This window comes from Camelus ferus, chromosome 34, assembly GCF_009834535.1.
Source record: "Camelus ferus isolate YT-003-E chromosome 34, BCGSAC_Cfer_1.0, whole genome shotgun sequence".
Lineage (NCBI taxonomy): Eukaryota > Metazoa > Chordata > Mammalia > Artiodactyla > Camelidae > Camelus > Camelus ferus.
The window spans coordinates 6,709,057-6,725,327 of NC_045729.1; the positions used below are offsets into that span (position 1 = coordinate 6,709,057).

Consider the following 16,271-nt stretch of genomic DNA (forward strand, 5'->3'; position numbering starts at 1 on the left):
AGCACTACTGGTTTGGAGTATCATATAGAAGTACAATGAAAAATTTCTTAACCAAAAAACTTCAAAAAGTTAAGTTTTTTACACAATTTTTTATTATTAAATTAATTTTGACATCTAATTAGACAGAATAGGTTACAAATAGTGCAATTTAGTTTCAGAATAAACCTTTGTGATAATGTATTTTTATCCAATTTTTAAAGAATGTAAAGAATAGCTAAATAATATAGCTCTTTTAAAAAACTGAGGTATAATTGACGTAATAGTTTCAGAAATACAACATAATGATTTGCTATCTGTATATATTCCAAAATGATCACCACAGTAAGTCTGATCAATGTTCATCACCTGAGTTACAATTTTTTTTTTCTTGTGATAAGAACTTTTAAGATCTACCCTCTTAGCAACTTTCAAATATAGTATACAGTATTATTAACTGTGGTCATCATGCTGTACATTACTTTCCAGGATTTATTTTAAAACAAATGTTGTGCCTTTTGACCATCTTCACCCTTTTCAACCAAATCATACAGATTTTAAGATATTTTTCAAAGTTTTGTTTTGTCCTGTCCTGGTAATATTTACAAGAACAGCCTATTGCTGGAAGAAGAACATGGCCATGTCAAAACTTGTTCAGCACAAAAGCACTTTATCTGTGTACCTGTGGTTCATTTTATGCTATGTTTATGCAATACCAAAATTAATGAACTTGCATTAATGAGACTCTAATTAAAGATCATCCAAATTTTCTGTACTGTTTTTTCTAAGTTCAAAACTTTGAAAAACTAGAAAGAATGCTAAAGATGCCCACACATTTCATAAAGATAGACTGAAAAAATCAAAAGCTACCAGGAACCATTATTTTGGTTAACCACTGAGAGCTCAAATTTATGTGTTTAGTTTAAATAATCATTTAAACGTTAAAGTTCATATTTTTGAATATGACATCAGCTAGTTTCTGTTTAGGTGGAGAGAACTTTATAAGTCTACAATATAGTTGGATTAACTAATTTCAGTGCATTTATATCATTTCTTTAGAAGTTGAACATATTGGGACAGAAACCTCTCCTTTTCGTGCTTAGTTATTGAGAAGCATATCTTGTTCACCTATAAAATTGATAGATACAGACATCTTAAGGGATTTTGCCTTTGTTTTGAGACAGAGGGGATTAGAACTGGTTGCGAACCAGGGTTCTGCAGGCCAAGAGGCTGGGGTTGATTATCTGTTTCATGTTTTACTAGTTATATGATCTCAGGCATTTACTTGAGTCTGTGTGTCTCAGTTTCTCTGAAATGCAAATCATAATTAGGCTTGCCATGATAATTAACTGAGTTAAGGCATAGAAGGCACTTTAAACAATGCTTGACACAAATTAAATATTTCAGTAAATATTGGTTATTCTTTTTAGTAATTATAGTCTGTTAAGACTATTAAATGCAGTGTTTTTACTACCTTATATGGATTTAATTTTATAGGACCAAAAAATAAGCATGATAATGTTTTTCTTGAGGCCAGAAGTCAAGGATGAAATGTCATTTGGACAATAAAAGTAACACGTATCTGGCTGAGTCTATATATATAATCTCTCTTTTTCAAGTAAATTAGTTTTTCTTAAGCACCAATTTGTCTATACTAAAATTTGAATCTTAAGGTTAAAATATTTTTCTCAAAGAGTTCATAGGAAAATATTGTCTCTAGAATTAATAAGAATGCATTTTTAACAGCTATTTCAGTGAGGATAGGTACATAGATACATTAGGCAGACCTTTCCTTTTGTCTCATGGCTGCAAAGGTGCAAAGAGGGCAAGATTAAGTAGTTTGTTCAAGAATAATGAATACTATTAACCTCATTCTAAAAGTTTAGAACACTCTTTTATCATTATACTTTATTTTCTTGGGATGGGGCTAAATCTTTTTATTTAGTTTTTAATGGAGGTTCTGGGGATGGAACCTGGGACCTCGTGCATGCTAAGCACATGCTTTACCACTGAGCTGTACCTTCCCCCTATTCTTAGACTTTAGAAGTCATACATCACAGTGCTGAGAGCTCATCTGTAAAATACTGAAGCTTGTCCTTGTTATTCATAAAATTTGATTAAATATGTATTGCTGGCTGAGGCCACGAATGCATTTGTTAGTGGCCTCTCTGGTTGTTCACCTTGTTCAGCAAAGTGAAGGGAAACATGCAGTCAATACTTCAGGTAAATGCAGTCCCAGGGCAGAAACGGAAAACTATGGGACTTCTGTGACTGAAGGCTGTGCCGGCACTCCTTAACTGGCCACACACCATGCGCGTGAACAGTGGAGCCCCACACTGAAACCTCTGGTAACTGTGTAAAACTGTTACAGGGAGTAACAGTGCCAGAGGCTGAATCCGACAGGTGACATAGCATTAAGATAAATATGCCTGCATGAAACAGCAGTGACGTTTGATTAATTTTTTTTTATATTGCTGTGATAACTGAGTCTATATACTTGGGAAATATATTAAACTCTTTACAATACGTCCTCCCTCTTTGCAAGGGGCAGAAAGTTTAGAGACATGCAAAATGGGATGTCATTTTATTTCATTTTAATTTGAAATGTCGTCTGATATTTTAATAGATGTCACTGTGTACAATTTGGGTGCCATTCTCTGTATTGATGCAGCCAGAAGATATGTGTGATTTTCAGTTATGGCAAGTGAAGTTCAGCTCCCAAGTTCTCATTTGTAAAGTTTATTATCATCATATAATGTACAAATAGAGTATAAAATAGAAATGTTTGAAGTGAAACTAAAACTGGGTGTCCCTGCTTTTGATCCTAGATATAAATGGGAAGAAAGATGTGTGAAAAGTAAATACAGCAGTTTTGCTATATTCCAGTTTGCGCATTAAACTGTTTATGATGGGTCATTCATAAAAACATTCCTTAGTTTAATGATTGAATTTGTCATTTCCCTTCTCAGAGGTGCCTATGTGTGTGTATCTGTGTTTATATGTTTGCTTGTATTTATGTGTCAGTTTTAAATAAATAATTACAGAGGTATCTCTTCACTTAGCCTGCAGGGGCTTGTAATTATTACATTACGCGTATTGATTTCTAAATCCAAGTACATTATAAGCTAAGATTCTTCTATTAATGTGCTGTCTTTAGAACATTCAGTCAAGACATAGTAATCATCAGAGGCATTTTGCTTGTAAGTAATGGAAACCATTTTTGGGTTTAGAATTATAATTTTGAAGATTCTGTTAGCACATGTTTTTTACCTTTACTTACCCTGCATTGCCTTGGACACACCCCACACACTGATGTCTGTATCATAGCTAATGTCCTGGTACTCACTAATTTTCACAGACAAAAAAAATCATATGAACAGATTATGATTATATTTGTGTTGAAAACTGTATTTTAATATATTTTTAAAAATGAGAATTACAGTTTTATCATGTATTTTTAATATATATTTTAAGCTAGTCAAAAATATTAGCATTAATTTATTAAAGATTAGATATCAACTCAATGTGATTTATCATTTTTCTGGGGTCAGCAGATCCTTATTACCATGTCTTAAATGAAAGACAGATGTATAAACATGGGTCTAAGCTATTGCCCTGAAGATTAAACATGCACACACTCAAATATATTTTAATGGAAACTTTTAATGCTGTAGAATTAAGAAATACACCTAGGGGGAGTCGAACTTCCTCAAAGATGTTAGGATACAGATTTATTTTTAAGAAAAGCTCTACTTTGTGGAAAGGTAAAGGGTTATGGAAGTAAGAGATTATGCAAGGAAAACTTTTAAGTTAGAAAATAAATTTTTCTTTGTCATTTCAACATCCGTTCTCTTGAAAATTTCAAAAAAAAATCAATTTAGTGCCTTTTATACAAAATATACCCCAAACATTATACAGATTGTTAAAGTTTTGCTAGAAATTGTGGAGGAAATAATGACAAAAGAAACACCAAAAATATGCTTACATTTTAAAATTATAGAATAATTTGTTTCATACACATACACAATTATGAAGAGGCAAAGACTGCAAGAAACTTTATTTTGTAGGGCAAATGAGGCTTAAAGTGCAAAATAGCAAAGAGTATCATCAGAAGCAGTGCTTCAGGTAACGGTTGCGGTTGGAAATATCTTCCACATAAGCAGAAATGGATTTGCACTATTCCTATCTGATGTCAGAATAAGCTATGTGACTGATGTCTTCTTAAAAGCATGAGAGGGAGGTGGAGAACTGAAAGAGGAGTTAATTAGGAGTACCAGCAAGAAGAGGCAGCTGCTTAAAAAGAAAATTAAATATATGGAATGTTATTTGTTTAAAAATTATAAGGTCTTCAGAAAGTTCATTACAGATGACCACTACATTTAATGTTCATAGGAAAATCTAAGACTGTCAAACGCAGGAAAATAGACGAATCTAATCAATACAGGCTCAGTAGAAGGCTGAATTGCCATGTATACTGCGTCTAAGGGAGAGAATCTTCGTATTTTTATTTCTCCTATGAATTGATCTTTGTCTCACTCTAGTGCCAGCCTGTAAAGTTAATGTATTCTTTTTTGAAATTTCTTTATTCTTTTTGCTCTTGCAGAGTGCCATTTCACTGTATAATGTTTCAGCTGAATAAGCCACATAACCGATTAAAATGAAAAATTTAAAATGTTTTTAAAACTGAATTTTAAGCAAATGTATATATACTTTTTTCCTTTGCTTGCTCTTTCAGGAAGTTGATGGCAATAAAGTTATGTCTTCATTTGCCCCACACAACTCATCTACCTCACCTCAGAAGGCAGAAGAAGGTGGGCGACAGAGTGGCGAGTCCTTGTCCAGCACGGCCCTGGGAACCCCTGAGCGGCGCAAAGGCAGCTTAGCTGACGTCGTTGACACCTTGAAGCAGAGGAAAATGGAAGAGCTCATCAAAAATGAGCCAGAAGGTAAAGAATGAAAAAGAAAACAAAGTTATTGTCTATAGATTTTAGGGGTTTGATTTGAACCTCCAGTTCTGGTTTTCTCTTTCTCAGAGTTAAATACAGGAAATAGAAACCTAACACTATGAAGATAGTATTTTTTTCTGAAACATGTAAATATATCTACCCCCGGTTTTTAAATCATTAATTTCTGTTGTGATGTCTTAATTTTCACGCATGAGTAAGTTGTAGTTGAGTAAAAACTTACAGAGGCAAGAATAGAATGTGGCAGCCGAGTCCAGGGTAGTCACCGCCTGTGGGCCAGACAGCTGCAGTCTTGTTGCTGCATCTCTAGTTTTCCCCTTCAGGCCATTTTTACAGCTTTGCTACTTTTTATAACCTTTATACAAATGAATGCGTCTTAGGCTACCTTGACATGTCTGTTCTCTGTGTAGCCCACCATTCGTAGGGTTAGCCCTGTCGTGTATGTGAAAAGCAGTGATTCTCTAACGTCTGCTAGGTCTGCTGAAGTTCTGGTTTTTTCACCTTCCGGGATGTCTTTCTTTTAAGATTTCATTTTCTAAATCTCTTCAGTAGTTACTGATAGTGTCCTACAGGTGATATGCTCATGGACTAATCTTAAAGCAAACAAACTAGTGAAACAGTTGACGCAGATGTTATAATTTCTGGTAACTGGGTCACCCTTTATGTGACGGAGGTTTGCTAACTCCTGTTTAAACCTTTGTCCATCCTAAGCGTGGGTGCCACATTGCACACACGCCTCCTATTTCTGAGTCAGATGGAAAATTAAAACAAAACAAACAAACATAAAACAGTGACATAAAAAGACACACTTTACACCAAAAATATACTGCATTTATACTGTTTTACACTGAGTTGGGCTCATTTCTAGTCTGTTGTTAGGACACTGGTAAATTATGAGTATATCTGGCACAAAATGTATGTTAACCAGTATTGGGAGTCATGTGGTAATTAAATATTTCTGGGTCCTTACCAGACGCATAGCTGGGACATGGATTTTAGTTAAAATTTATGTAATTCATATGATCTTACAGTTGGAAGGAATTTTAGAGATAATCTAGTCAGCCAAAGAGTTTTTGGCTCTAATCTGCATGGAGATAAAAATGGGGTTTTGAGGAGAACCCAGACAACCTTTTTTTGTTAACATGCTGCAGTTTTTCCTGATATTAAAACTGTTTTCCTACTATAAGAATTGTTAAAAAAAAAAAAACAGAACAATTAAAAGGGAGATGGTAAAATCACCCAGAATTTTTGCTTTCTCATATAACATCTCTTAACTTTATGATGTAGTTCCTTTTCCTTGTTTTTATATACTCTGTTCATTTTATACGAGTAACTTCCTGCTTTTAAAATTATTTTGCATCTATTATGTTGCGATACATTATTATTAACTAAAGTCCATAGTTTATTCAGATTTCTTTAGTTTTCACCAAGTGTGATTTTTCTGTTCCAGGATGCCATCAAATCACAGGTTAGATTTAGCTGCTTAGTTGTCATGTCTTCTTGGGCTCTTTTTGGCTATGACAGTTTTTCAGACTGTTCTTGTTTTTGATAACCTTGAAAATTTGAGGAATATTGTTCAGGTATATTGTAGAATGCCCTTCTATTGGAATTTGTCTAGTGGTTTTCTCTTAAACTGGGATTATGGGTTTTGGAAGAAGGACCACAGAAACCAAGTACATTTTGTCACATCATATTAAGAGTGCATACTTTCTGTGTGATTTATGAATGTTGCTGTTGACTTTGATCATCTGGCTGATACAGTGTTTGTCAGGCTTCTCCACCGTAAGTCCCCCTGCTCCCTTTCTGTACCATGCTCTTTGAAGGAAGGTGCTGTGTGCAACCCACATTTAAGGAGTAGGGAGTCTTGCTCCCCACCTTCAGAGTGGAGTGTCTGCATGATTTATTTGGAATTCTTCTCCATGGGAGATTTTTCTCTTCTCTACTTTATTTTGTTCAGTCACTTATTTATGTCAGTATGACTCATGGATGTTTATTTTATGCTTTGAGTTATAAAACAGTTCTTTACTTATTTTGTTGATCAAATTGTTCATTGGAAATACCTTCTATGTGACTTTGGCATACTACTGTGATTGTGTGTGTGTGTTTTTTTTTTTTCTGTTGAGCACTTACTTACTTTCTAGCACTATATGATGCTGCAGATTCATCCTGTATATGTCCTTCTTCTAGTCCTAGAATCAGCCATATCTCTAAGAAGTCTTGTTTCCTTCTGTGGAAGAATGATGTTAGAAAGCAAGACCTGGGTATGAAGTGTGCTCTTTGCTACTGAGGTGCCATTATTTTAGGGTCTCTCAACTGACAAAAAAAGAAATTTATGTATATGTATTAACCTGTATAGTTACATATTTTAAAATATTTCTGTGTTTAACTATCTCTGTCTATACTAAAGTAAACATGGGTTCTTACTAATATCTCCAACTCTAATCCGTTTCCACACGAATCATTCTAACCTCATTCCTTGTTGTTACGTACATCCTTTCCCCACCACCAACTGAGAAATTTAGATCCTACCATCTGTCATCCATTTACTTACCATCAAGTTCCAGTATACATGTACAGCAGTATCAGAATTATTAGCTGGTACCACCATGGAAAACATCTTTACCAGTGGAATACAGTACTTTTGTGCAGTTCATTTTGCCTTTAATTTTAGATTCCATTCATTTCCAAAGGTAACTTAGATAACTTACTTTTTCCCCATCCCAGTCAGCGAGGTTGTTCCATGCATTTGTAAACAATTACATTTTTCTTATTTTTTCCTGGTGTGTCTCAAATTCCTAATTTGTTTTATTTGCTTGCATTGTTTTAATCTTTGTGCTGTACATTCCTTTGTGTTTTGATAAGTACATATTGTCACTTATCCAGCATTGTAGTATCATCCGGAATAGCTTCATCACCATAAAAATCCCCTGTGTTTCACCTGTTCATCTCTCCCACCTTCTCTGCAATCCTAGGCAATCACTGATTTTTCTGCAGTCTCTATATTTTCATCTTTTCTAGTCTGTTCTTGCCTTGATAGCTCATTTCTGTTTGGTGCAAAATAATACTGTTATTGTATAAATGGATCACATTTGTTTGTCCATTCACCTATCAAAGAACATCTTAGTTGTTTTTTAGTTTTCTATTATTATGTATAAAGCTTCTATAAATATTTTTTGCAGATTTTTGTATGCACATACATTTTTAACTCAGTTGGATAAATACCTAGGAATGTGATTGCTAAAATGTATGGTAAGATTATGCTTAGCCTTGTAAGTAACTGCCAAACTGTCTTCCAAAATGTCTGTAAGATTTTATATTCCCACCAGAAACGAATATGTTTCTGTTACTCCACATCCTCACCAGCATTTGATATTGTCAGTCTTTCTAAACTTTATCTATTCAAACTGGTTTGTAGTGGTATCTCCTTGTTTTAATTTGTAACTCTCTGTTGATAAGTGATGTTTATCATCTTATATGTCATCTCTTGGTCTGTTTAGATCTTTTGCCCAGTTACTGAGGGTTTTTTTTTTTGAATTTTAGGAATTCTTTGTATATTTTAGACATAAATCCTTTATCAGCGATGTGTTTTGCAGCTATTTTCTCTCAGGCTGTGGCTTTTCTTTGCATTCTCTTAACATTGTCTTTGAGGAACTAAAGTTTTTAATTTTCATGAAATCCAGTTTGTCCATTTTTTTGGTATGGGTCACACTTCTGATGCTGTATCTAAACACACATGGCCTAAGCCAACATCATTTAGATTTTCTCTTTTGTTATCTTTTAGAAGCCTTTGTAATTTTGAATTTTGGAGTTTAGTTCAATCATCTGTTTTGAGTTAATTTTTGTAAAAAGTATAGGTTCTGAATCTAGTTCATTTTTTGCATGTATGTGTCCATTTTTTCCAGCACCATTTGTTGAAAAGACTCTTCTTTCTCCATTGACTTGCCTTTGTTCCTTCACCAAAGATTAGTTGATTATACCTCTGTGGGTCTGTTTCTACCCTTAGTATTTTGCTCATTGATCAGTTGCCTATTCTTGTGCCAGTATGTTGCTGTCTTGATCACTGTAACTTGATAGTTAGTCTTGATGCTGAGTAGTGCAGTCCTCCAGCTTTTTCCCTTTCTTCAGTATTGTGTTGGTTATCCTGTGTCTTTTGCCTTTCTTTGTAAAATCTAGAACCAGTCTTTTGATATCTATAAGATAGCTTGCTGGGATTCTGATTGAGATTGCATTGAATCTGTAGATCAAATCGGAAAGAACTGACATTTTAGCAGTAGTCTTCCTATCCATGAATACAAGCTTTCCATTTATTAAGATCTTTGATTTATCTCAAGTTTTATAGATTCTCTGCATATTGATTCTGAATATTAATTGATTTTATTACATTTATATCCAATATTTTATCTTTTTAGAGTGTTAATATAAATTACATTGTGTTTTTTAATTTCAGATTCCTATTGTTCATTGCTGGTATACAGAAAAGCAGGTGACTTTGGTATATTAACCTGTTCCTGTGACTTTGCTATATTTGTATTAGCTCCAGGAGTTTTTGTCAGTTCTTTAATATTTTCTATGTAGATAATCATGTCATCTGCAAATGAAGACAGTTTTATTTCTGCCTTCCCAAGCTGTCTACCTTTGGTTTCCCTATCTCGTCTTACTGCATTAGCTGACTTCCAGTACAGTGTTGAATAAGTTGGTAAGAGGAGACATCCTTGTCTTGTTATTGATTATAAAGGGAAAGCATCTACTTCTTACCATTAAGTACGATTCTAGCTGTAGATTTTTATAGATGTTCTTTATCAAGTTGAGAAAGTTCCCTCTATTGCAAGTTTGATGAAAATTTTGATCATGAATGATTGTTAGAATTTGTCAAATTTTTTTCTGCATCAATTGATATCATGTATGATTTTTCTCCTTTAGCCTGGTAATGTGGTTTGATTTTCAAATACAGAACAAGTCTTGCATACTTGGAATAAATCCTACTTGGTTGTGTGTTATAATTCTTTTTATATACTGTTAGAATTGAATTTAGTAATATTTCACTGAGGATTTTGCATCTATGTTACTGAGAGATAATGCTCTATAGTTTTTTTTCCATGGAATGTATTTATCTGATTTCATAGATAATGCTGGCTTCATAACATGAGTTAGATAGTATTTCTCTCATGTTAATGTTTAACTTTTATTTGAGGTGTGTTCATGGTCTAGGGGTAAGGTCTAGGAGTCAGCATTACTGTGGTATGTACTGTTCTGCAAAGTAGTTTTGGTGGATTTATCTTTAGATAATATCTTCTATGGAAATCTGTTAGGTACATAAGACCTTGCTAGTCCCTCAGTGTATCATGTTGAGTTCCTTCCAAGGGGGTGCACAGACCTTTTATTTGGAAGTGTATGATGGACCGAAGTAAATAATTCCCAACAGAAAGAGGCCATGAGACAGTGCCCTCCAATTTGCTTAGCAGGAAACATTCAGAGATGTTGAGAATTAGGATAAAATTATAATATCTGGTAACAACTACATAGGCAAAAGAGCAGAGGTAGAACTTCCATGGCAGGAAGTGCTGACAGGAAGAACCATCACTCTTGCATGTGGATCTTAGACTGTGTTCATTATTGTATTGCCCACAGCTTTTTTAAAAATACTTTTCTCCCTATAAATATATTAAAAGCTCAGCTCAAGTGACATGTTATTGAATAATATAAAGACATTGAGAAAATACAGAGATAGTCTTTGTAGAATAATGAGATATAGATTGAACATGGCAAACATCTAAGGCATTCTCAGTTCCAGAAAGATAATTTCTGTATGAATACCTGACCACCAAGAGGGATTTATGTTTATGTACACAAGATTCTTAGACATGCTTTGAGTACACCAGAATGTAAATAGAATCACTGTTATCGGTAAAGAAATTTGCCAAGGCAGGAACGTTTAATAACTGCAGTTGTTGGGAGATTTATCAAGGAGCAACTTATGTATTTGAATAAAGTGATGATCTTAATCACCAAGAAAAAAAAATAACAGGAAGGCATAAAATTGTAACATAGAAAAGGAATAGAATGTTGAAGGAAATTTCTGTCTATCTTTTTAACTGCAGAGAGAGAAAAGTGGAGAAATTTATCTAGGGAGATGTGTGAAAGGCTCAACAGCAAGTGGAAAGTGACTTCCTAAATATTCTGATTCTGATGATTGCTATTTTCAGATTAGGAAACTGATGGTTAAGTATGTCACAGAATGACTGTCAGGGTCAGTATTCAAACTGGTTAAAAATGCCACTAGTCAGAGGTATGGTTGGACATGAGAATGGACACCAACACCTGACATCATCCAAGCATCAGGGCAAGTGACACTGTGCATTACAGTGATCTGTGGTTCTGTAATGTATGATAGCATCAAAAGACTGAAATACCTTGGAACAAATTTAATGAAAGAACTGCAAAACCTCGTTACAGCTCTGTGGTGAGTGCAGCAATACGGGATGAGAAGAGAGGAGATCAGGTGAAGGGAACTAACTGTGAAGCTCACAGGTCTCTGCCACAGAATAATCTTTTCTTCCCTCAAGCGGTTTTTTCCATTGTTTTTCAAAGGCCATTAAAATGTACAGCAGGTTGTGATGAAAATTTCATTAAGCCCGAGCTACATCATTATGAGGGGGCCATATTCATGCCTTTGCTTCCTCTCATTGAGCGGGGGGATGCAGATTTCAGTAGAAAGTCCGTTTTATTCCACCCTTATCCGTGCCCACAGCAGACTAACGAAATTCAGAAGTTAGAAGAGAATGACATGTCGTACAAAAGGAGGCCGCCAAGATGAAGTGATTAGAAAGGAAGTTAGATTTGCATATGGGTTGAAGAAAAAAAAAGGCTTTTTTATTCCAGTTAGCTTATCTTTTCAAATAATTAATTAAAATATTTTAAAAGTTATAATAGGAGAAAATATATTGATGTATTTTTGTTTGTATCCTTTTCCTCCATCAGAATTTTTGCCGGTCATTACTCAGAAAGTTCTGGTGCTAAAGATTCTCATTTGCCCAGTGACACTTTAACTGATGTGCAGCTTACCAAAGTTCATAGTAAATTCTCAGCTCAAACTGTCTGGCCTATGTAATATATAGATATTTTATATTTGGTAGTAACTCTGCTCTATCTGTTGGTTTTTAACTCTTAGACTTAGAAGTTAAGAATGGCAACGAGAAAAAAAAAAAGAATGGCAATGAGGTTTAACATAGTAATGTGTGATACATAGTTCCTATAACAGGGCATTGAATAAAAATATGTATTTGGGGAAGAAAAGGTAGCACGTATTAAGTGCATATCATGTTAACAATAGTGCTAAGTAATTCATATAAAACTCTTCATTTAATCCTTACATAAACCTAATAACCAGGGCTATTCCAAGTTCAGGAAATGCCATACACGTGAACTAAATATTCTGATTCTTATGATCTCCATTTTTGGATGAGGAAACTGATGATTAAATATGTCACAGAGTAACTGTCAGGATCATTATTCAAACTGAAGTCAACCTAAAACTAGAATTCATGCCCTTAATCACTAGCTGTACTGTTCCTCCTAATTAGGAATTTTGCAGTAATAATTTAATGTTACACATTAGCACATGTGTCCCTAAGTCCCTTTGGAATATTGATTAATAAAACAGTATTCAGTAATTTTCTACTAAAGTAAATTTCTGATTCCTCAAATGATGATCAAATTTCCAGAGTTTCTAATGGAAAATCAGCTCAGTTTAAACTGTTTGAGTTTAAAGTGCTCCCTGCTCCCCCCAACAAGAATGCCTTGAAAGACATCTAAAGAAAAAAATTGTTTTAGAAAAATGTCTGGGAGAAAATTAGTTGGAATAATAGAAATTCAGAATTGGAATGAAATGTAGACACATTTCAGCCCTCTGTCGTCATTTTGAGAGAGACAACTGAGGCAGAGATGTACTTGAAATCACCCAGCAAGTTAGTGTTAAAGCCGGAGCAGAAATCCAGTTCACACCCTACAGGACCAGGCACACCCCCCCACCTTTTTTCCTGTTCAGTTTACATCATACATTCTGGTATTCTTTACTGTCTTTGTTTTGGTTTTTTTTTGCAAGTAAGGTCATCACCTCATCTTAGTTTGAAAGAGTATATCACTGTTCACTAAATTTGAACAAACTAAGGTAACCAGTTGTCTCAACTTGGCTGACAAAGTCAAGATAGATGGGTATCTGAAATGTCTTTTGTTCTGAAGTTCCAGGTAGCTAGGGATGGTCTATAAATATAAATCAGCATTAAATTTAGGGATCGGATCCAGATTTTAACTTGATTTTCATTGAAATCTTCGGCTTATTAACAGTGCAGGTGAGCGTAATTTTTCCCTTGATGAGAACTTTATATATCATTTAAAATAGAGTCCTTTTAGATAGAAGTTTATAACAAGCTTCATGTTTTAACTTTCTTATATTAATGTCTGTGTTACCTCCTATGGCTCTTTGGAATGGCCATTTCAGCTTATTTACATCTCTTCCTCCTAGAAACACTCACTTTTTCTTGATTCCCATCTCCTCTATCTGTTATCCTGCTCCTCCAAGTTGCTAGGAGGAGTTATTTACTGCATTCTCTGCATTAGTTTTTTCATCTTTTTAAGACCTGTTACTTGCCTCCCCTCATTGTTCCAGTGACTCCATTGTATTATGATTGTCCATTTATTTTTCAGTTTCTTTCTCTGTGTTAAGCTCCTTAAGGGTGAGGATAGTACACATACTAAATATTTGAAATATTTGTTGAGAGGACATTTATACAGCTTCAGTGCTGCCCAACTGCTGTCTTGGGAAAATGAGAAGAAAGACCTTAATAAATATATGACTCTTCTGCCAAATGTTACGTGAGCTACCTCGTTTAATCCTCAGACTCTGAAGTTAGTATTATTTCTTATCTTAAAAATGAAAAATGTAGGCTTAGTAACTTGTTCGTGTTCCTGTTATATGGACGAACTAGAATTAGAACAAATTTATTATCCTCTGCAAAACTACTTGGCATTGAACACAAGACCATATATAAACTGACCCGACCCTTTTTTCCCCTTCACCTTACTTTCCACCACTCTCTAAGGTGCATGCTCTCATGCTGTCTCATTAAATAAACTGCTTGCAGTGCTCTTAGCACTGTATTTTTAATACTGCTCTGCCTTTTCATACGCTCCTTCCTCTGCCTTAAATACCATTCCTCGTCATATTGACCTAATGAATTTATATTCACGTTTTAAGAGTCACCACCTTCTCTGAACACTTTTGTGAGAATTTGGCTCCATCTGCACTGCTAACACTAACTCATCTCTATTAGTCTGACTACATTACCATCATTGTTTATTTTCCCTCCATCTTCCACGGTTTTAAGTGTGCGAATGTTGAAATGAAAAGTTCTTGATTCAATTATCTGTGCCTCTCTGCTTCCTGATAATTAACTTGGCACATAGTAGGTAATTGTTTGTGTTAGCCATGGATGACAGTCAGCCCACTAATTGACATGCTATAGCCTTTGCTAACCATTCCCTAAAACTTGAATAGATTTCATTGGTTTTCTTGTTTTTACCAACCTCTTTTTTTCATTTCTGATTCAGTTAATCTCCTTACTGTTTATCTCATTCATCCAGTCTTCTCCATCCTTCTCATCATTATTGAATCTTTGAGATCATTACTTTCAATTCTTTCTGTGATTTAGAGGTTAAAGTATTGTCCCAGGTCACAAAACTAGATATTGGATCCAGCATAGAAAACTAAAATACATGCATAACAAAACTTTATATGCTTTGTCTTCACATTAATCTTTTTAAATAACTCCAATATTGCTAATATATTGGCATTATCTATGAATTTGTAGCCATAGGTTATTATAATTTTTTCCCACTACTATAGGCAAAGTGAAAAGTGAATTGGATTGATATATGAATAATTTTCCGGAATACAAAACTGTACTTGTTTCTTTAGTAGTGTTTCAACATGATGGAGACCACCACCCTTTTCTAGGAAAGAGCTGGACATGGCAGAAAGAGTTACTATTTCTAATGCTGGGTTCAGGATGGGGGCAGCGTAGAGCTGGATCTGTCGCCCCACAATCCCCACCCTGCCGCACACACAGTTCATCTCAGAAGGCCTGTGGTCAGAGAAAAATAACTGATTTCCTTTCTGCATCTTTCTTGTTCCCTCCGGTCTTTCAAGGACTCTCACGTATTCCCTCAAGGGTAGAGTTTCCAAACTCAAGATTCATGAATTCCTTCAGAGGACTTATAAATTCTGGAAATTTTATGCAGAAAGCAAAATGGTGAAAAAATATGTGTATTTGTGCTTTTGAGGGGACCTACTTCATAATTCTTATCTGACTTTCAAATCAATTCATAATGAAAAAGAGTAACTACACTGTGAGTCAGCATTTGAGTTTTAGTCCTGATTCTGCCATTGATTACTGTGTGATTGTGGTATAAGATATTTATCCATATAGTTTAGTCTCTGATCAATTTTGAGGCAATAACTTATATGTATTTAACAATATTTGGGAATGTCATTTTATCATCTTGCCCCATTTTGGGGAAATGCAGCTTTTAATTTTAAACAAGGCTTTCTCTGAGTAAAGTACCTGCCTTATAATTTGCATTGTAAAAACATGATATTTACTTGCCTTTAAGTTGCTTTAATAACCGTGTTAATATAATGCATATCTGCCCTCGATTGGCTATGCTGACTGCCCTACTTTCATCGGAGGGTTGTTGAAGGAAACAAATGAGGTAATACACATGAAAGTACTTTATAAATTACCACCAACTTGAAATTGTACGTTATTGTCATTATCACATGCTGACTGGTTAGCAGCGTCGTGTAGGCACACCGGAAACGTTACACAGCCTGCGGTGCTGCTTTCTAAGGATGCTTCCGGGTACTGGCAGCTCTGATTCAGACCTGCAGGATTCTGGAAATTTAGGGTGTGTTATCCACAAACCCAACATTCATGAAAATCCTGGGATAGGTAGTTGCTCTGAAGTTTATTTATATAAATTTCCCTGAATAAAATGTGGTTAGGCAAGTTTCTACCTGAAGAATTACCTTTCAGAAAGAAAGATTTTGCTAAACTGACAAAGATAAAGTTGCAAAATACGATTACCACGAAACTGGGAGAAGCACTTTAATATTGGATTTGTGGATCTCTTGTATTCGTATTTTTATGATAAGTGTGACTTTGTCCTGAAGACAAATATAATTGAGGGCTCCCTTGGACAAGAGTTTCTTAATTTTCTAAGATTTTAGCCTTCTCTTGTTTGGTCTGTTTGTTCTTTCTTTCCTCCCCTATTTTG

General features: G+C 34.7%; 1 protein-coding gene and 1 long non-coding RNA gene across 11 annotated transcripts in view; both read left to right on the plus strand.

Annotated features, from left to right (window-relative positions):
- SOX5 (SRY-box transcription factor 5) overlaps positions 1–16,271 on the plus strand; it is a 903,217-nt gene that overhangs the window by 627,569 nt on the left and 259,377 nt on the right. For all 10 annotated transcript variants that reach the window (XM_032473064.1, XM_032473061.1, XM_032473062.1 and 7 more), the window contains one exon: positions 4,712–4,922. In XM_032473064.1, coding sequence (XP_032328955.1) covers positions 4,712–4,922 — 211 coding nt within the window. The remainder of the gene's footprint in view (positions 1–4,711; positions 4,923–16,271) is intronic.
- Positions 7,240–15,802, plus strand: LOC116661292. Its single transcript, XR_004317143.1, has 4 exons — positions 7,240–7,426; positions 11,432–11,439; positions 11,707–11,708; positions 15,790–15,802. It is a non-coding gene; the product is annotated as an uncharacterized LOC116661292 (long non-coding RNA).